At 42.5% G+C, this 21,780-nt stretch overlaps 1 protein-coding gene across 3 annotated transcripts in view; it reads right to left on the reverse strand.

Moving 5' to 3' along the window:
* Positions 1 to 8,412: 8,412 nt before the first annotated feature.
* Positions 8,413 to 21,780, reverse strand: part of LOC140212002 (semaphorin-7A-like) — a 37,067-nt gene continuing 23,699 nt past the window's right edge. For 2 of the 3 annotated variants that reach the window (XM_072282347.1, XM_072282346.1), the window contains 4 exons: positions 19,738 to 19,853; positions 19,264 to 19,424; positions 11,983 to 12,032; positions 8,413 to 11,423 (listed from right to left, as the gene is read on the reverse strand). In XM_072282347.1, coding sequence (XP_072138448.1) covers positions 11,059 to 11,423; positions 11,983 to 12,032; positions 19,264 to 19,424; positions 19,738 to 19,853 — 692 coding nt within the window. In that variant the 3' untranslated portion in view covers positions 8,413 to 11,058. The remainder of the gene's footprint in view (positions 11,424 to 11,982; positions 12,033 to 19,263; positions 19,425 to 19,737; positions 19,854 to 21,780) is intronic. The other variant, XM_072282348.1, reaches the window with a different exon arrangement.

Consider the following 21,780-nt stretch of genomic DNA (forward strand, 5'->3'; position numbering starts at 1 on the left):
ATAGAAAATTTTTGGATCAAAACTTAATTAATCAGCTGCAGAATTAAAAATACTTGAATTTTCATCAAAAACATCCTTTGAATCCATATGCTCAGTTGGGCTCTACAGGATACAGAAGGTTAATACATTTCTGTTAGTACAACAGTAGTAGCAGCCTTTGGTATATTTGTGGCCTTGAACCCATTTCCAAACAAAATGGGTGTCAAACATGACATGAGAGTGGGGATCTGAGTTACGAGCTGACACCGACAGTGTATCACAGCAGCCAGAACCCATGGAGTTTGTGACTTGCCAGGGGTCTGACCTATGTGCAGGGAGACTAGGAGTGAGGTGAAAATGTTGCATCTTTTTAAAATTAGCATATTGATTACAAAAACAAGAAAACAATTTTGGAAAAACTAGTGGGTCAGGCAGCACCTGTGGAGGCAAGTCGACTTTACAGTTTGAGACCGTGCATCAGCATCAGGACTTGCCCCAACACATCGATTCCATCCTGGCACCTCCACAGATGCTTCCTGACCCACTGAGTTTTTCCAGCATTTTGCCTTTTGTTGTAGATTCCAACATCTGTGGTTTCTTTTGTGTCTTCAAAGTTTTAGTTCTCCTGGTAAAGCAGTAAATGTTTTAAAACCAGCAATGTGATGTTGCTACGACATGGACCTTGAGTCTCCAGGAATTAAAGCAACATGGCAAAAATGTAATTCAATGTAATTATGTTTTTAAATGTCTTACAAGAGGACCACTGTTGCTTCAGTCACAAGACACATTGCATTCCCTTCAACAGTATGGATCTGTTCACTGATGTTCCCTTCTAGTTGTGTGAGCACTGCGTCACATTGCTGAACACCATTGAGTACAAACCATCCTGGGTAACAAACAGGTTCTGTCTTACAGACATCTGTAAATTGACCTTGCCCATAGATTGGAGCATGCACAAAAACAACCACTTGATATGGTAACTGTACTTCCACAGTGTTGTAATAGAAGCATCAAGAGTGATAAGAAAAAAAAACAGTTCTTAAATGTCTAGAGAGAGAGAGGAAACTAGTTCTGCTGCTTCACACCACAGTGGAATGCAATCATAACATGGGCACTTGGCCCTGTGTAGTAGGTGTCTACAAGTTGGGGGCTTACAGACCACCAGGATCATTAGCCAGAACTCCAGTTCCATTCTCAGAACCATTTCACGTTGAAGGACCCTCATCAACAAAGCCTCCAGAACTCATGCAGTTAGGGAGAACTCTCTTAAACCTGCATGCCCTCCCCCCCATGAGCGTCACTATTGATGGAGAAATAACTTGTAAGATTACTACGTAACTGCTGATCACCAACCCATCAAACACCCATGGCACCAGCAAGTAGAGACGATAAGCCTTCCACCTGGTAAGCTCCAACGGCAACTCGTCCCAGCACCATAGCCTGACTTTACTCTCTCTGTTCTCCTCCAGAATCCAACGGCTTTATGCACACAGGAATCTCTGGTAGATTCTGGCACAGCAGGCAACTTTCTAGACTAGACTCTGTGTGCAGCTTGTACTTCCTACCGAGCCTATCTCTCATCCCTTCTACATCATGGCCATCGATGGACGTTCCTTAAGATCTGGGATGGTCCAAGCATGCACACGGCTTGTGCACATGAGTTTTGGAGAGCACCATGAGTCCATCCAATTCCTCTTGATTGACTCACCCAACACTCCTCTCACCTTGGGTTATCCCTGGCTCTTCACTCACTACCCTCAGTTTACCTGCTCATCTGGTTCTCTGTTCAGTTGGGACCCACCTGCTTGCAGCCTCAGTTGACCTCACCCCATAAGTTCATGGAGATGGTGGAAGCTCGCGACCTTACCAAATTCCCATATGTGTATCACAACTCAGCCATAGTTTTCAGTGAAAGGGAGACCAGCACCCTGCTCCCTCACAGACCACACGACTGTGTGATTGACCTCCTCCCAGGCACCACACTCTTCAGAGGTCATCAGTTCTCCCTCTCCCCTCCTGAGACCCAAGCCATAAATGACTACATCACTGAAATGCTACAGCACAGCTTAACTTGACCATCCCAGTCCCAAGCTGTAGCAGGACTCGTCTTTTTCACGGAATAAGATGGGGTTTTCATCCCTGCATCAACTAACATGAACTCAACAATATAATCATTAAGAACCGCTACGCTCTCCCCTTGATGGATAGTAAATTCAAAACACTCCTAGGTGCCCAGATCTTCACCAAACTGTATCTACAGAGCGCGCACAATCTGAACCGCAGCAGCCAGAAGGATGAGTGAAAGATGATGTTCAAAACATCCACTGACAACTGCAAATACCTAGTGATGCTTTCTGGACTTTCCAGCAGTCCAGCCATTTTCCAAGCCTTCATCAACAAGATCCTCTGATATATCCTTCACAGGTAAGAGTTCATCTACATCAGAGATATCATCATCCTCTCCAAGGACGCCCAAGTTTACGTCTGTCATGTCCATTCAGTCCTACACTGTTGCCTCATACACCGTTAGGAAAATGTCAGTTCCACACCTCAGTCTTTTCCGTCTTGGGTTACGTCCTTTTACCACAAGGCACAACCATGGACCCGAAGAAGGTGTGTATCATCACTGAGAGGCCCCAGCTCCACTCCCTAAAACAGCCACAGTGCTTTGGGATTCTCCAACTTCAACCATGAATTCATCAGAAACTATAGTCAAATTGCTGCTCCTCTCATCAAGTCACCCACCTCACTAGAAACTTACTCTCCTACCACAGACTACGCTTTCGAGGAGCTCAATAGGTGCTTCATCATTGCTCCCATTCTCCTCCACCCGACCCCTTCCGAACCCTTTGTGATAGAAATGAACATGGGCACCAGGGTCATCTCTCCCAGCAAGGACGAGATAGGAAGACACTTCTGTAACATCTTGTCACACAAGTTCAACTCTGCACAGTGCTGTAATGGAGTAGGAGACAGGAAGATGCTTGCCATTAAATGGGCTTAGGAAGAATGAAGAAATGGGCTGATTGGAAACGCTGAGCCTTTTCTGATCAGAACTGACCACCAGCACCTCATATCTATTCAATAGACCCACCAACTCAACCCACATCAGCCTTGCTGGACTCCCTTCTACGAGCAATTCAACTGCACCATTTCTTACAGAGCCAGCTCCAAGAACACTAAGTTGGATATCCGGTTTGATCCAGCTGAAACAGAGATCAACCCTCAGCCTATCATTCCATCCTCCCAGATATCACCGCAATCATCTTGGACTTTGAGAACCAGAGTTGCTGCCTGCCCTCAATGTGTCCAGTCCAATTCCTCTAACCAGCAGCACTCTGGGCTTCTGTTGCCCCTGCCGGTCCCCCAATGCCCTTGGTCCCACATTGCCATGGAATTCATCATGGCTATTTTCCACCTTCTGATAGGACCATGGTGATCATGACATTGGTAGACTGGTTCTCCAATGTGGCCCTTTTTATTGCTTTCCTCGAACTTCCAGCAGCCACTGAGAAGGTGGACCAGGTTTCTCCAACATGTAGTTCCCTCCATGGCTTCATCCCGGACATTATGTCAGAGCAGGGCCCAGAATTTATCTTCTGCTTCTGTCACACCTCAGTAAGTTTGTCCTCTGGCCATCATCTGCAGACCAATAGACAATCAAAAAGAACCAATCAGCAATTTCTGTGATGCTTCATTGCCTCCATCACTTCCATAGGGAAGAAGTATCTGTACTGGGCTGATCTATCCCATAATATACACAAATCCTCTGCCACAGGTATTTCACTCTTTGAAGTGTTTCATGGCTACCAAACCCTGGTGTTCCCTCCAGAGGAGCAAATGGTGGAAGTCCCATCTGCCATGGCCCTAGTTTGCTGCTGCTGAAATGCTTGTAAGAGGGAATGGAGGGCTATTCTAGCTGCCAACTGCACCGCTAACCTCTGTTGGCATCCAGCCAGACCACACTAGCCTGGGGACTGTGTCTGGCTGTCCATTTGAGATCTGCCCCTGCACACCAACTCCCATAAGCTGTCGCCCCCGTTCATTGTTTCCTTCAAGATTACCCATTGTATCAATACAGTTACTTACTGTCTCTAGTTGCCACTAGTCCCTCAGGATCACACCTACCTTCCATGTGTCCTGCTTCCAGACCATTGTCCATGGACCACTCTACCCACCTGAGCCTACGTCTCCGGAATGTAGGATGGTGCAAGGTGCTTCAGTGTACATGGTTGACTGGTTGATGGATTCACGTTGTTCACAGGGTGTGCAGTACCTGGTCAAATGAGAAGGGTATGGCCCGAAGGAGAGATTATGAATGCTGTCCAGTTACATCTCGGATCTTTCACTCATTGGGGAGTTCCACTGGATCCACCCCGGATTATCCTGGGCCATCTGAGGCCAGCCATGGTGGGTCCTGTCAGGCTTGCACATGCAGGCTCCTGCCATTCTCCGCCCAGCTAACACGAGTTACCTGCCACTCATTTCCAACTCATGACCTGCAGCCTATTTAAACCCAGCTCTCATCCACAAGTCTTGTTCACTCATTCAAACCAGCCAGGCTCAGCCACTTGCTCTTAACCCTTCAATCCAACTCCAAAACAAGAAAACTGATTAAAAGAAAGACATGGAGCTAGGAAATAACATGCACATTCTTTTGTGCTTTAAGCAAGGCGTGCACGTATGACATGGCAGCGTAATGACGTATGCCTTTTATGTACATATAACCTACAATGCATGACATAAACAACAAAAAATGAATAATCAAACAACATTTTACAAAATGCATACACAGTGGGGGATTTCTTACTCTTGTGGGATAATGTCTTTCCTGACAAGAGGGGTCACTCTGCCTGGCAGGTGAGATTTGTGGCAGTAAAACAATCTCAGGTTCTGGGGGCTTCCTCTGTGCTGGTTCTACCAGTTGACTGCAGGAAGTGGCTCTGACAGCTCTGGACACCTTTCTTCTCCTTTCTCCAAGATGCTGCACCAGCATTTCCATGATTAGTTGGCCTCTTGAATTCAATCTTGTAATGGTGTTCTCCAAGTAATAGAGTCCACCTCTACAATTGTGGTGCTGCTGTTAGTGGATCAATCTTTGGATTGAAAATGGCCACTAATGGTTGATGATCAGTAATGAGGGTACAGTAAACCCTCTCCCATACAAGTACTGGTTAAAACTTTTTTACACCCTAAACCAGACTCAGGGCATCTCTGTCAATGTGTCCATAATATTTCCCTGCAGTGGTAAGAGAACGTGATGCAAAGGCTATGGGGCATTCATTTTCATCACTCATAACATGTGACAAGACTGCACCCATACTATAGGCAAGGTATAACAGGCAAGCTTCACTGGGCTATGTGGACCATTACATATGAGCACAATGCCTAATATCACCACTTCCTTTACCTTTTTGAAAACCACCTCACACTGCTTTCTCCATTGCTATTTCTTCACTGCTCTATGATGAGTTCAAGGGGTGGATCACAGTAGCCAAGTTTGGCAGGAACCTGTTATGTTAATTGACAACTGTGACATGTATTTGGGCCTTGAGGCATCCACCGCTGCTTGAATTTTCTCAGTACGTTGTGTAACCCTTGTGAGTTGATGGAGTGACCACAGTAAGTGATGATTAGTTGTTGTTCAGTCATTGAAGCTGACTCTTCGTGACCTTGTAGACTCCTGCACACCAAACCTTCTTGTTAGAAACTGCCTAAGATCTCGAAGGTCATATGCATTGTCTGAATAATACTATCTACCATCGTAGACTCCGACATCCTCTCCTTCTTTTACTTAACATGAGTCTTCTCCAAGGAATCCTGTCTGAATTGATGGTGACCACAGATCCTGATAGACCTATTCTTCTTGGCTGTTGCCCATTGGCTTCACTGAACCTTGGAAAGAACTCCTTCAGTCTCCATGCGATTTAGCTCTCCAGCTACTTTATCATGGATGGTAAAAGGAACCAAATGGCTTTGTAAAACTTGGGTATGGCATTTTCATTTAACACTATTTTACTCTTGATATATTTAGGATTTCCAGTGCTATCCATGAACACTGGTATGGCATCATCCAGGATCTTTCTTCTTTCACTTCCAGTTGACTCTGTTGCAGAAGATGTGGCATGCAAATAGTGGGTGAATCTCCAATCAAGTTATAGTTGTCTCAGCCAATCATAACCCCACAATGCCGGCCCTCCTGTTTTTACCATATACAAGCCCTATGTGACTTGCTGGTTGTTGTATCTCACTGTCATATGTGACGCCAAACCCAAGTTATCAGACGATTGATGCTAATGAGAGAGATAAGGGAGACAATGGAGAAACGTTCAAAATGTTAATGAGAGAGGAGAGAGAGAGTAACGGAAAAGAGACACAATTCAGAATATTGACAGACCGGTTGCTTTGAACCTAAACTGTTTGAAGTTTGATGGACAGGCGATACCCCAGCAGGGGAATAAAAAGAACAGGTTCGCTAAGGCACGGGACACACCACGAGGTCACGAGATAATGAGACCCTAGAAGAGCGGTTTGCCCCCACAAGTTGGTGGGAGTTTGGAGGTCCGGTTTGCGGAACCGACCATAGACTCACAGGGTGTAAAGGTACGATCGGTGGGAAACTGGTGTGTGTGTCCGCCCTTGCCTGGGTGCCAGGTTCACCGCGGAAGAACGGTCGTATCCGGAACAGAGGGGTCACAGTCAGTGACCACAGCGGGATGGAAGACATAAAAGGGTCCACCCGAAAACCAACTGCGAAGGCATCAAAGGTCTGTCTGAATCAAACTGCAATCCCGCCCCCCCTCTCTCTCTCTCTCTCCAATGGCACAACAGCGATTACTGTGAACAGTACTAAGCTGAACTGAACTCTGAGTCACTTAAGACTGATCATTTTACCCCTAGACTGCGATACAGCTTGGTTTGATTCCTATTACCCTAGTTCTGTGTAAATGTGTGTATTATCACTGCTAACCTGTTGCATTTATATCCTTACGATTAGAGTACTGTGTTACCTATTCCTTTAATAAAACTTTATTAGCTCCTAGTAATCCAGACTCCAACTAGTGGTCTATTTCTGTTGGTTTGGTAACCCAGTTACAGGGTACGTAACACATAAAAGTCATTCCCACAGGAGTTATCTTTTCTCCAGTACAAATCCTTAGTTGGATACTTACAGGCTTCAGTTTAGTATCTTTGAAATGCATTCAAATTTATTTTGTGTCATGCCTGAAACAGCTGCGCCAGTGTCCAATTCTATATTATTTCATTTGCTGTTCACTTCTGGTGTAAGACATTTTTCTTGTCTCCTGTTAGTTTTCATATTGTAAATCTCAAGGCTACTCAGTCCTGTGTCACTCTCATCATTATCAAATCTTTCATTAACAGCATGCAGAAACTTTTTGAAACTGCAACTTGACTTTTTACCTTTTTCTCTTCCCTGTGCAGTCCATTTATTTTTGTCTGCCCAACATGCTCTTTGTGCGTGTCCTACATTGTTGCATTTTCTGCAAGCTCTGCCTTTAAACCTGCCTTAGTCTGTTGTATGTGAACCCCTGGCACAACGGTAACACAATTCGTTCAGCCAGACCAGTTTTTGTTTATACAATGAAATTTTGTTCATGCTTACTTTCTTTACTGACTGCAACTTAGTTACGTTTCTGCCAGCTGTTTCCATTGATACATTTAAAGAGCAGTTAGAATAGCTGTAAGTTGTGCTTACAGTTAGGAGCCATTTTTGAACGCTTTCTTGTGATATTCCACAAACTAAATGATCTCTCAGTGCATCATAAAGTCTATTATGCAACTGACAATGCTCAGACAACTTCTCCAATTCAGTCATGTGTGCTGAAATGGACCCCCGTCCCTTTGATTCTGCTTATGAAACCTAAAGCGTTCTGCAATCAACAATGGTTTCTGTTCTAAATGGTTGCGCATTTCTTTCACAGCATCAGCAAAGCTTGATTCGCTTGGCTTGGATGGAGCATGATCCAAACTGTATGCTTTTCTACCCAATGCACTCAGCAAAACTAACACTTGTTTCTCATCGGCTATTCCATTTACTTTAAAATACTGCTCAATTTGTTCAGTATCTGTATTCCAGTCATGACTTGTGTAAAGTGTGTCTATCTTTCTGATGTAGCCAGCTATTTCTGCATTTATGATTATCATGACCTGGGACTCACAGCTTATGTATCCATGAATTTAGTCTGTTTTCTGCCTCTTTTTAAACTCAACCTCTCTACCTCCTTGCAAAGAAGCATGTGCTGTGCTGCTTTTTTAACTACTCAAACATCTCACAGTGCTTCTTTTTAAAAATGTGAACATCTTGCTGCGCTTCAACAGGTAGGTAATCATCTTAGTTTCATTTAAAAAATCTCATCACCATTGTTATGTCTTGTAACTCCAAAACATTAAAAAAAACTAATTAAAAGAAAAACATGGAGCCAGGAGATAACTCATGTACGTTTGTTTTTACTTTAAGCAAAGTGTGCACGTAGACATGGTGGTATAATGACGTGCCATTTACATACTTTTCTATACAACCCACAGTGCATTATGTAAACAACAAAGAATGCTCAATCAAACAATATATTTACAATGTTACGCAGATATTGCCTATGAAGTTCATCTTTTCTAAACAAAATTCAAGTGCAAACTGTTGATATACAACATCAATGGTTGCGGTTCTTGGTGTTCCTTTGGGAACAATAGCATTTTGTGTGTTTCTCAGGATTAATACAACTACAATTAGGTGAAGCACCACTGAACTAGTTGTGACATCAACTCGCTCAGCCGGCACTTGTGATGAGCTCTTGCTTCCTGAAGCATCTTATGGAGCTCTGATCATCTGGACATCAGCTCAGAAACAATAAGAAATAGGAAGCTACAAGCACATCCCCACCATTGTTGGTTGAGTTCAGTATCCGCTGAAATAAACATTTGCAAACCATGTTCAGCCAGAAATGATGAATAGTTGAAAAATTTTGCATCCGGTTGAGATCCTCATTGGCAAGTCTCCAGCCAATTCCCTTCATTCCATGTGAGGTCACAACCCAGAGTACAGGACTGGGTTATGATCTCACAAAGGCTGTGGGGTTAGATAAATCTGTGACTCTGGTGCTAAAGAACTGTGCTGGTGAACTTGGTTGATTCCTGTCTAAACGGTTCTGGCATTGACCCAACAAATTGGAAAGTTGACCAGGCATATCCTATTCACTGAAACAGTATGAAGCCAATCCAACAAATTACCGACCATTCAGATTACACTCAGTCATCAGCCATGATGAAAGCTGTCAATGGTGTCTCTGAGTGTCACTAATCTACTCAACTGATTTCCAGTCAGGACCCAGGACCATCCAACTCCAGATATCACAATGTTGATCTAAATATGGAACCAAGAACCAAATTTCAGTGGTGAGATGAGTCACTGCAATGGATATTATTTTAAACTTTGACCAATTGTGGCATTAATGGGCCCTGCTAAAACTGAAGTTAGTGAGAATAGAAGTGAAAATATTGCAATCAGACAGAGTGAAAGTAACATTCAGAATGATAGGTCTCACTATCTGACTGACACCCATGCTGGTGATCACCGGAAGCTGTGACTTCTGCAAGGTACCCATTGTGTCTGAAGTGTAAACAGCTGAAGCTTATTTCACAGTGGGAACAAATTGACTTTATTGGATAACTTTGCAATGTGCAAATAACATGCATCCCTTACAATTCAGATGAATCCGTGTTGTACATAGGCTTTTTTGGGTCAAAATAAAGCTATTGCCAGCTGTTGGTCAGGACACAACATCCCCAATCACAGTAAGACCACTGTAGACTTCATAGATTAGGCTTCACCCCCACACAGTCTGGACAGCAGGGGTTAGAATACACCCATGGGTGAAATTCTCTCAACAATACAACACGTCTTCACCCCAACTGCACAAGATCTTGCCTGGCTTCGAAGTTACTATAGCAGGGTCATAGTAAACAAGAGGTGTGTGGCTATCTCCTGTTTCAGGCTTTTCATTGTCGCGAGCCAAGCTTCTCCTATCGGCTCCCACAAACATCTACTGAACAACACAGTAATGCAGCCCTGGGCAAGTAGAACAGACCTCAGTTCAGAGAGCAGGGAGTACAACACAAAGATGAAAACACGAAAATCACAAATTTTCATATCAGTAGTGACAATTAGAAAAAAATTTTATCCTGGAAAAAACTTAACAATTACAATTTCTAATAAAGTGCAGCAAATACACAGTCCCTGAGTTATAAAACTGCACTAGAAATACAAATATCCAGAATGTACTGAGTCTTCATTTTTGTTTAATATTCCTGTGAAGCATGTATATAAACAGCACAGATCTGACCGGGGCTCACTGCACACTGTAACTGAAACGAAAGGCATGAGCTGTTGCTGCCTTGACAGACGATGCACTTAGGACATGCACCAGAGCCTTCCACAACAGTGCACCACTGTTAAAATACCAAGTGGTGACTGCTGCCTGATGGCATTTCTTAAACTGACAAATTATTGGTGTGAAACATTAACTCTGGTTGTCTGTCCATAGGTGCTGCGTGGCCTGCATTTTGATCACTCTTTAGTTGGTGTTTCGGTGATTAGGGATTTAGAGGACGAACTCTTGATTCCCATGATAATAAAGTGTTGTGCTATTCTGCAACCTTTCCAGTCTCCCACATTAAAACCAAGCTTCTTGGAATTAGATAAAGGACACCCAAACAAGCTGAACATTAAAAACCTAGATGTTTGGGTGTTGGCAGGCCGATTGAACCTGGAGCCTTAAGGGGAAAGGAAGGAAATTGTTGACCCATCAGTTTGTTGTCAGGAAATTTCATGAAGGAAAATTGTTCTTTATTGTCAGGCTGCGTGGAAATGGGCCTTTTGCCCTGACTTGTCCATGCCAACCAAAGTGCCCTCCTTAACCACTCCTGATTGTGTGCACTTGGCCCAAACCCCTCTGAAATTTTTCTCCCCATGTACCTGTTCAAATGTCTTTTAAACCTTGCAAAATGATTTCCCAGTACTTTTTTGTCAGGGGAAACATAGGCTAATGCGAGGGGAAACACAACTCAAAAACATTGCCAGATGACTACAATTGACATAGAATACAATGCAGCACTGGACAGATATATTGAAGAGTCACCAGTGTTCTTAATCATGAAAGCAGCATGACGATGTTTCACTCCTCTTTCATTTGAAATACATTTGTAAGAGCCAACGTCACTCTTAGAAAGTTCACTTATGGACAGCAGACAATTATCGTCATTTGAAGAACAGGGTAGCTCCTTGAAGCTATCTTTGAAACTCCAGAAGTAATGAGCATGATAGGAATGCTTCGGGCAGGACAGGTACACAGGAACACATTCCTTAAGGGGGAAAGTGAGTACCAGCCAGCCAGAGTGATTTGCTTGCCTTAAGGAGCATGAAGATTCAGCTAGGAGGAGGAAAACAGCAGTCATTACTTTGCTGGATTGTTACAGCTCCCTTCAGCTCACTTTGCTGCTAGACTTTCTAAGGTCTTACATCTTTCAAGGTTCAATTACTTTTAACAATTATTTTAGTTCAGGTACCTGACCTCTGGGGTTTCTAAATCTTGTCAGCACAGAAGACCATTTGGCCAATTCAATCCATGCAAACTCTTTGCAGAAATTATTCCTACCCTCCTGTGTTCTCCTCAAAGCTGTGCCTCTACTGTGACCACAGTGATCTTTGCCCAAGTTGCTGTCTCACAGGAGACCTACTGTTGTTCCTGTTTTGCATGGACTAAACAGAAAGAGGAAGAGAGTCATCATTTCCTAACTCAAAAAATCAGAAAGCCAAGGGAGCTTGAGAAGAGATTTACCTACATGCACCTTGTTTAGAAATGGTCCAGACCATGTTGTCCCAGTGGCCACAAACGGGCCTTATAAGAAACATTCCCTGAAGTGAGAACTGAACCTGTGACCAGACGTATGAAACAGTACAACTTTGGGTTTTTGTCAAAGCAATATTACCTTCAGTTGGAGGACAGCTGTCACCTCTTTTGAGATCTTGAAGGGTATTCCTGCAAAAGGAAATGGAAAATAGACATCAGCATCTGGTTATGGTTTATTATTGTCAAATGTCCCGAGATACAGTGAAATGCTTTGTTTCTGATGCCATCCATACAGATAACTTTTGAACAGAAGTATATTGAAGGAATTTGAAAGGAAAAAACAATTACAGAATGCAAAATATAGTATTACAATTGCAGAGAAAGTAGTGCAGGTGGACAACTAAAGTGCAAGGGACATGTTGAAATAGAATACGAAACCTAGAGTTCATATTTATCATATGAGTGTGGATGCATTTGTTTTCAAGCTTTTGTATCTTGTGCCAGATGGGAGAGGAGAGAAGAGATGATGACTGGGGTTTGATTGGTCCTTGGTTATATTGGCTGCATTCCTGAGCCAGCACAATACAGTCACAGGAGGGGAGATTAGTTTTCCTAATAGACAGGGCCAATGTTCAAAACTGTCTGCAATCTCTTGCAGTCTTGGACAGAGCAATTGTTGCACCAAGCTGTGACGTCTCTGGATAGGATGCATTCAAATGTGCATCTGTACAAATTGGTCAGTCCTTGGGACCATGATGAAGTAGAGGCATTGGTGAGCTTTCTTCACCATAGTGTCTATGTGGCTGGACCAAGTGTTGAAAGTGGTGAAGTTATCACTGACCAGTGAGTGTTGGCAAAATAACACTTTCACCCTCTTAGACACCTCCCTTTCACAACTTCATTACTTGGTCAGCAGTACTGGACATAAATAATTGTTTGCTTTAGTTCATGCTCACCAGATCCTCTTTAGTGAACCAACTTGGCACAGGCTCTTGCCCCTCCATAACTCTGCAATGTTCTCAAGCCCTACAACCCTTCAAGGTCCCTGGCCACTCCATTTCCATGTTCTCGTGCCCCCCACATTTTCTCGGATTTGCCATGGGCTGCTATAACTTCAGCCGCATAATTTCCACTCTTCTGCAGATGGATGTCAAATACTGTGACACATCTTGTTTGGTTACATTGGGAGTGCTAATTTAAGGCAATTTGTTCAAATGGTTCAATAAAATATCAGAGAATTTATAGAGCATACAACCTGAAATTCTTACTCTTTGCAGAGACATCCACAAAACAAATCCAGAAGAATGAATGCTGGTAATAGCAGAACCCCAAAGTCCCCTCTCATGCAGAAGCACGAGGCCCCACCACCACCATGCAAGGAATAACAAAAGCCCTCAAAAGAGACCGATCTAGTCCATAACCTAGCACTTCAGTATCTCAGAAAAGACAGAGCCAGAGACATCTTGCAACAACAAGTGTGAGACCAGTAGCTCACTGTTCCAATGCTACAATCTTCTGCATTGCTTCTGCAAGCTCCCCGACTCAGGCACTGACAGGCTCACAAGAGAGGGAGAACTGTAAGTGGAAACGGATTGGTCAATACTTTAATTTCCATTGGATGTGGGTTACTGCACTGATAATGGGAGCTGAATTGGACATTGGGCTCTGAGCTGATGGTAGACATTGATGAGGGTATTGTGAGCTGTACTAATAATGGAGCAATCATAATCAATAGATAAATGTCTCCACGCAAATGAAGAATGTATTGCACATCTAATCCATGGCTGCTTCTGCACATACACACACAAATTAATTACTTACAATCAAAATCAAGTACTTAATAACTAGCATGTTATGTAATATATTATATATATATATATATATATATATAACTATTTTTTTAATAATTCACTACAGTTTATATGTAAAAGTATGTGTTTAGCACCGAACATCACACCACCTGGTTATAAGTGCATGATTCAATTAAAGACATAATGATGACCCATTCTCTTGAGCTCCAGCCTTTTTCTTGCAATTAGTCTTGCATTGGAGTTATAAAACAGAAGAGGCAACAAGGTATTTTTAAAACAAACCCAAGAAGACTGCCTATCTGTTGAAGCAGAGTGAGATGTTAGAGTTAAAGCAAAACAGTACAGCATGTGACTCTTTGGAAGGGAGAAAGATAACATGGTCAAGTTTAAAGAAAACAGAAAACGGACAAATTCTTGGGTTCATAAACAGTGAGTATCAGAGATTAATCACAAATGGAAAAAAGGAGCGGAAATGGCTCGTTACATTGGAATGACTTGGGCAGAATTTTGAAACAAATGAAACGGCCAATGAGAAGGGAGTAGAGCTTCGAAGTTTGACCGCTCCAACCACATCAGCCAAAACCAGCTTTGCTGATATTGTAAAAGTAACGCAGGAACACTGAGAACTGAAATCATTGTTGATTGCACAATGAATTAGGTTGCATAAGCGGAATGAAAAGGAAGGGGAGTCCATTTCAGAGTACATGGCTGAATTGAAGAGATTGCCTGAGCATTTAGTTCAGTGACAGGCTTAATGATGCACAGAGAGATTATTTAGTTTGTGTAATTTTAACAAGAAAGCATACAAGAACACTCAGAGATGAAGCACAGCTTACATTCAAAAGACCATTTAACATAGCTGTATCAATGGAAAAACCAGACAGATGCAATTGAGTTAAAGTCAGGAATGAAAGTGCACGTGAACAAAATTGTAGCATCTAGACAGAAACTTGCCTGGCTTAACAAATTGTATTACCATTGCAGCAGCTCACATACACCAGACCAAGGCAGGTTTGAAGGCAAAACTTGCAGAAAATGCATCAAAGTAGGACACATACAAGGACTTTGGACAAAATTAAATGGACTGCACAGGGAATGGAAAAAAATGATCAATTTTCAGTTTCAAAAAGAGCACTAATCTGCAAGCTGTTGATGAAAAATCTGATAATGATGAAAGTGATACAGGACTAAAGCAAAACAGTACAGCATGTGACTCTTTGGAAGGGAGAAAGATAACATGGTCAAGTTTAAAGAAAACAGAAAACGGACAAATTCTTGGGTTCATAAACAGTGAGTATCGGAGATTAATCACAAATGGAAAAAAGGAGCGGAAATGGCTCGTTACATTGGAATGACTTGGGCAGAATTTTGAAACAAATGAAACGGCCAATGAGAAGGGAGTAGAGCTTCGAAGTTTGACCGCTCCAACCACATCAGCCAAAACCAGCTTTGCTGATATTGTAAAAGTAACGCAGGAACACTGAGAACTGAAATCATTGTTGATTGCACAATGAATTAGGTTGCATAAGCGGAATGAAAAGGAAGGGGAGTCCATTTCAGAGTACATGGCTGAATTGAAGAGATTGCCTGAGCATTTAGTTCAGTGACAGGCTTAATGATGCACAGAGAGATTATTTAGTTTGTGTAATTTTAACAAGAAAGCATACAAGAACACTCAGAGATGAAGCACAGCTTACATTCAAAAGACCATTTAACATAGCTGTATCAATGGAAAAACCAGACAGATGCAATTGAGTTAAAGTCAGGAATGAAAGTGCACGTGAACAAAATTGTAGCATCTAGACAGAAACTTGCCTGGCTTAACAAATTGTATTACCATTGCAGCAGCTCACATACACCAGACCAAGGCAGGTTTGAAGGCAAAACTTGCAGAAAATGCATCAAAGTAGGACACATACAAGGACTTTGGACAAAATTAAATGGACTGCACAGGGAATGGAAAAAAATGATCAATTTTCAGTTTCAAAAAGAGCACTAATCTGCAAGCTGTTGATGAAAAATCTGATAATGATGAAAGTGATACAGGACTAAGTAGCTATGAGATTTACAATGTGAAAACAAGAGACATGCAAAATGGCTTATAGCAAATTAACTAAAATATATTTGGACACTGGCTTGGTTGTTTCAGTCATTCCATGAAATGGGTTTGAATGGCATTTCAAAAATACTGAACTGAAGCTTGCAGATATCCAACTAAGAAATGTATTGGAGAAAAGATAACTCTTGTGAGAATGACATTTGTAACAGTGAAATACAACAACCAACAAGCCAGATTGGGCTTGTTTCTGGTAAAAAAAAAATCTACAATTTGCATGTCACATCCCCTGAATAAAGTCAACTGCAAGCGAATTAAGATAGATACTGGATGATGCCACAGCAGTGTTCAAGGATGGCATTGGAAAACTCAAACATATTAAGTGTAAAATAAGGTAAGTAAAGGCATCCGTTAGTCTTGCGAGACCATGGATCTGCGCCTAGAAAGTCTTCACTCTCCAGGGCGCAGGCCTGGGCAAGGTTGTATGAAAAACCAGCAGTTGCCCATGCTGCAAGTCTCCCCTCTCCATGACACCAATGTTGTCCAAGGGAAGGGCATTAGGGCCCATACAGCTTGGTACCAGTGTCATCGCAGGGCATTGTGTGATTAAGTGCCTTGCTCAAGGACACAACATGTTGCCTCCGCTGGGGCTCGAACTCACAACCTTCAGGTCGCTAGTCCAATGCCTTAATCACTTGGCCACGTGCCCACATTTTACACATGCCCAGTGTAAAATAGTGTTAATGAAAATGCCACACCAAAGTTTTACAAAGCCTGTGTGGTTCCTTATACCATCTACGATAAAGCAGCCATGAGCTAGATTGCATGGAGACTAAAATAATTCTTTCCAAGTTTGAGTAGGGCCCATGGGCAATGCCGATGATCCCAGTAGCCAAGAAGAATGGGTCTGTCAGGATCCGTGATGATTTTAAGGTCACCATCAACCCAGTACTGAAAGTAGATCAATACCATCTGCCCAGGATAGAGGATATATTCGCAAACCTTTCTGGAGGAAAATACTTCAGCAAAATGAACTTAGTTGAGGCTTTCCTGCTGATGGCATTGAAAGAAGAGTCTAAAGTATTGCTCACCATAAATGCTCACAAAGGGCTTTATCTCCACAATAGGCGTATACTTGGAGTAGCATTTACACCTGCACTCTGACAGAAAGCTATGGACCAGGTGCTGCAAGGCTGCCCAGGCAGTCAGTGTTACCTGGATGACATCGTTACTGATAAGGATGACAAGGAACATCTCCAAAATCTCAAGACAGTGCTAAAAAGATTAGAAGATTATGAGCTCAGAGCAGCACACAACAAGCGTGAATTCTTTCAATCAAGCATCACTTGCTGTAGTCACACTATCTACATAGAATGATTACCCAAGTGCAGAGAGAAAATTCAAGCATCGGCGGATGTCCCAAGGTCAAAGGACATGTCACCCCTTGAACTCATTACTACAGATCAGGAAGAAATGGTAATGGTCAAAGCAGTGTGAGGTGGCTTTCCGAAAGGTAAAGGACATTGTGATGGCAGACACTGTGATCTACATCGTCCAGTGAAGCTTGCCTGTGACGCCTTGCCTTATAGTATAGGTGCGGCCATGTCACATTATGAGTGATGGAAGTGAATATCTTTGCACCACGTTCTCTTACCACTGCAGTGTAAAATAAGCACAGATTGACAGACAGGCCTCAAGCCTGGTTTGGGGTGTAAGACGTTTCAACCAGTCTCTGTATGGGAGAAAGCCTACCCTCATTACTGAGCATCAACCACTAGTGTCCATTTTCAATCCACAGAAGGGTGTTCCACTAACAAATGCAGAGATTAGATTAGATTACGAGGACACCCAGTCCTCGTTTATTGTCATTTAGAAATGCATGCATTAAAAAATGATACAACATTCCTCCAGAATGATATCACAAGAAAAACACAGGACAAACCAAAACTAAAACTGACAAAACCACATAATTATAACATATAGTTACAACAGTGCTAAGCAATACCATAATTTGATAAAGAGCAGACCATGGGCACGGTTAAAAAAAAAGTCTCCAAGTCCCGAAAGACATATCATCTCAAGCAGGCGGCAGAAGGGAGAAACTCTCCCTCCTATGAACCTCCAAGCGCTGCCAACTTGCCAATGCAGCACCATTGGAAGCACCTGACCCCGGCGGACTCTAAGTCCGTCCGAAAACTTTGAGTCCCCAACACAGCCTCTCCGAGCACCATCCTCTGTCGAGCACTTTGACCCCACCCTGGCCACTGAGCAACAAGCAAAGCCGAGGACTCGGGGCCTTCTCCTCCGGAGGTTCTGGACCACACAGTTATAGCAGCAGCGAAGCAGGCATTTCAGAAGTTTCACCAGATGTTCTTCCGTGCTCTCACGTCCGTCTCCATCAAATCAGGATTGTGCACGGCACCCTAATTGACAAATAACAGACATCACCACCGGAGTGGCCGCTGCGAGCTGTATCACACCGCCATCTTCTCCTCCCGCTACAGATGGGCTCTGTTCTTGGAGAACAGGATTTCAAGATTGAATTCAAGAGGACAACTAATCATTTCAGGAGGAAGTGCTGATTGAGCATCTTGAAGAAAGGTGCCCAGAGCTGTCAGAACTACTTCCTGCAGTCCCAGAGTCAATTCCTACAACCAGAACAGAGGTGGCCCCAGAACCTGAGATTGTTACACAGCTGCAAGTCTCACCTGCCAAGCACAGTGACCTCCCATGTCAAGAAAGAATAAGAAATCCTCCACTGTGATTAAATCTTTCGGCCTGAATGGGACAATTTAAAATTTACTATGCTGTGGATGACCGTATAAATAGTTGTATTATCTCATATACTGTACACGTATACAAGTTGAGATGCATTCTATATTGAGTTAGCGTTTACAGCCAAGTAGGGAGGAGTGTTGAATTTTTAATATTCAGTAATATTGTAAATATATTGTTCAATTAAGCATTCTAGCTTGAATAATTCATTACAGGTTATATGTAAAAGTTTGTGATGGACATACATCATTGTGCCTCCGCATCATAAGTGCGTGCCTTGTATAAAGTAAAAACGAAATGAAGACTTGTTTTCCTGAGCTCCCATAAGTGCCCCTTTACTCCCCATGAACTACTGTGCAAGGTCAGAAAATATTGAGGCTAGAGAACTCTATGGAACTCAGGAATCCAGTAATTTTCCTCCCACAAATATGGCTTAACCAGAATTCCTCTAGCAGACTGTTGCTTTAGATTACAGGTTCTGCAATCTCTTGCATCTCCAATTCTAAAAATAATTTATACACAACAATTCCGGCTGTGTGATTACTAGGTAATGTATTTTATTGTCAATGGATGAGGGACAGTGACTGGATAACCTGGGGGAATTCTCTTGTTACATGGACATGCTTAGTGAGATGGTTCCTGTCCAATTGACAGAAGAGGTGGTGCCCTGGTTTAATGGGTCACTGGAGAGTTGATCCCTTTGACAGTGTTGCTCTCTCTCAGTACTGCATAGACCTTCAGTCTGGATTTCATACAAAGGAAAAAATAAAAGACTAACTCAGAATTGTGTGTGACTTGAACACATTCCTTTTTCTGGTTACTCCACCCACAGTAAGGATCCCTGGCCTGAACACATCCTCCACACGATCTACAGTATTCCTCACACTGCACCAGTGGGAATCGAAGCAGCTCTTTGGCAGATGTGACGTACAGGAATTTCTACAAAGAAAAGTACATATTCAATGTCTATTTTAAAAATTATTTACAATGCTTGTGTATGAATATTAAGTACTGGAAAATAATTCTGGTCAGTTCTACCAGGGGTGATCATTGACACACTTTTTTTTAAAATTCCTTTTTCAAAGGAGGTTTATTCAGTGATTACAGAGCCACACATTACAATACTACAGCATCCCACAACTTAGACTATTTCAGTTAATAAAGTCATCTCTATCCAGAATGTACTTAAACCCATGGTGCCCACCAGTCCCATTGGACCTGTAGATACGCATACTCCTCCAGGGATACTTACTCTCACGGAGTCAAGGGACATTGATAGGATTAACGCAGGTTCCTTTAAAAGGGTTAGTTCTGCTATGATGAAGGCTGAGTGACCAGTCTCAAGAACCTTCTGGACTTTACCATCTCCTGTATAAACAAAAATCATTCCCAAATTTCAGAATGTGGAGAACATTAGGAATTCATGATGCGCATATTATATAGCGAGAGATACAATATAGAAACAGGCCACTAAATCACCAGAAGTTCCAACCACACCCATTTGCTGATAAGGCATATTGTCACTTGCCCACAGGGTCACTCAAGGACCCAAAGCACTAACCAACTCTCCCACATCACCACTGAAAGGCAGCCGGAAGCTCGTTCAATTGTAACAATGACATTTAGGGGGCAAGTCTGGGTCTTGGGCAAAGTTTAATCGGATTGGTTTATGGATTTCCCTCTGTAGTTCATGCTGTGTGCTTCTGTCAATTTTTTTATTGCTATTTTGTGTGACTTTGAATTGGGGCAGCCTGCAGATAACAAACACTGAGCTGAACTAAATATGCCTGAACTCTTTCATTTTTGTGGTTTATATTCTGTGTTCTTTGTTTGTTTATTTTTTTTGTTGCCGTTTGCATGATTTTTTTGTGTGTGTGGGGTTGGTCTGATGTTTTTCTTTAAATGGGTTCCATTGTTTTCTTTGTTTCATGGCTATGAGGAAGACAAATCTCAGGGTTGTATACTGCATACATACCGTAAATTCCAGTGTATAAGCCGACCCCCCATTTTCAAGGTTAAAAAAGTGACTTTTTCATGTTACCTTTGTATAAGCTGACCCCCTTTGTAGAGGTTTTTGATTTAACCAGAAAAGACCACAAGATCTCACATGCTGGTACTCAGCTTTGCTGGATCTGGAACCTGGAAACTTTGTGAACCAGTACCTGCTAAGAAAATAGGCCTACACATTATAGAGCATTATAAGCAAATTCTTAATAAATAAATCAGGCAGGGAAGTTTTGGATTAGGTTCCCAACGGTAAAGAATCCTCGGGAATGTAACCCCCGTGAAACCATTTAGCGCCCATTGTAATCTCGTTAAAACATAATGCGGGGTGGTGGGATTAGTACGTGTACTCAGTATTGAGTTTGCGACCACCAAGTACAAAAGATTAAAACAAATCCGATATGATGCTGGCTTCAAGCTGAAGGTGGTTGATTTTGCTGAAGGAACGAATAATTCTGCAGCTGCTAAGGAGTTTAGTGTAAACCAGAAACAAGTGAGAGAGTGGAGAAAGGCAGAGGACATGCTAAGGGAAATGCCACAGAAGAAATGTGCAAACCGCGGGAAAACATGCCAGTGGCCAGAACTGGAAGAAAAAGTTTTAGAGTGGGTGAATCACCAGCGATCATCTGGATACATTGTTACCAGAGAAATGATTCGAGTTCAAGTGTTGAAATGGGACGAAAAACACCATGAGGTCAGCGAAAATTTTAAAGCTACGCGAAACTGGTGCACTCGATTTACGAATAGACGTCATCTTGTGTTGAGACAAAAAACAAAGATTGCTCAGAAGTTGCTGAGCAACCTTGAGAATAAGATTACTGCCTTCCAATCGTTCGTAATCAAGCATCGAAAGGCACATTCTTACCCGCTCTCACTGATTGGTAACATGGATGAGACACCAATGTGCTCTGATTTTGCTGGTAACCGGACTGTCAGTCAGAAGGGGGAGAAAACAGTCCTTGTCAAAACAGCTGGACACCAGAAGCAACATTTACTGTCGTGTTAATGTGTATTTCTGATGGGACCAAACTACCATCGATGGTGATTTTTAAGAGGAAAACATTCCCAAAGAAAGAATAATTCCCGCGGGGTGTTGCTATTTACGTTCAAGAACGCGGCTGGATGGACGAAGTGGGCTGCTTGAAGTGGGTTAAAGAGGTGTGGTGTCGACGTCCCAAAGGTTTCAGGAAGGAAAAGTCACTACTTGTCTGGGACATGTTCAAAGCGCACTTGTCAGGTGAGACAAAAGCAGCATTGAAAGCTGAAAGTATGGACATTGTAGTCATCCCTG

Source organism: Mobula birostris, chromosome 18 (genome assembly GCF_030028105.1).
Source record: "Mobula birostris isolate sMobBir1 chromosome 18, sMobBir1.hap1, whole genome shotgun sequence".
NCBI classification, from domain to species: domain Eukaryota; kingdom Metazoa; phylum Chordata; class Chondrichthyes; order Myliobatiformes; family Myliobatidae; genus Mobula; species Mobula birostris.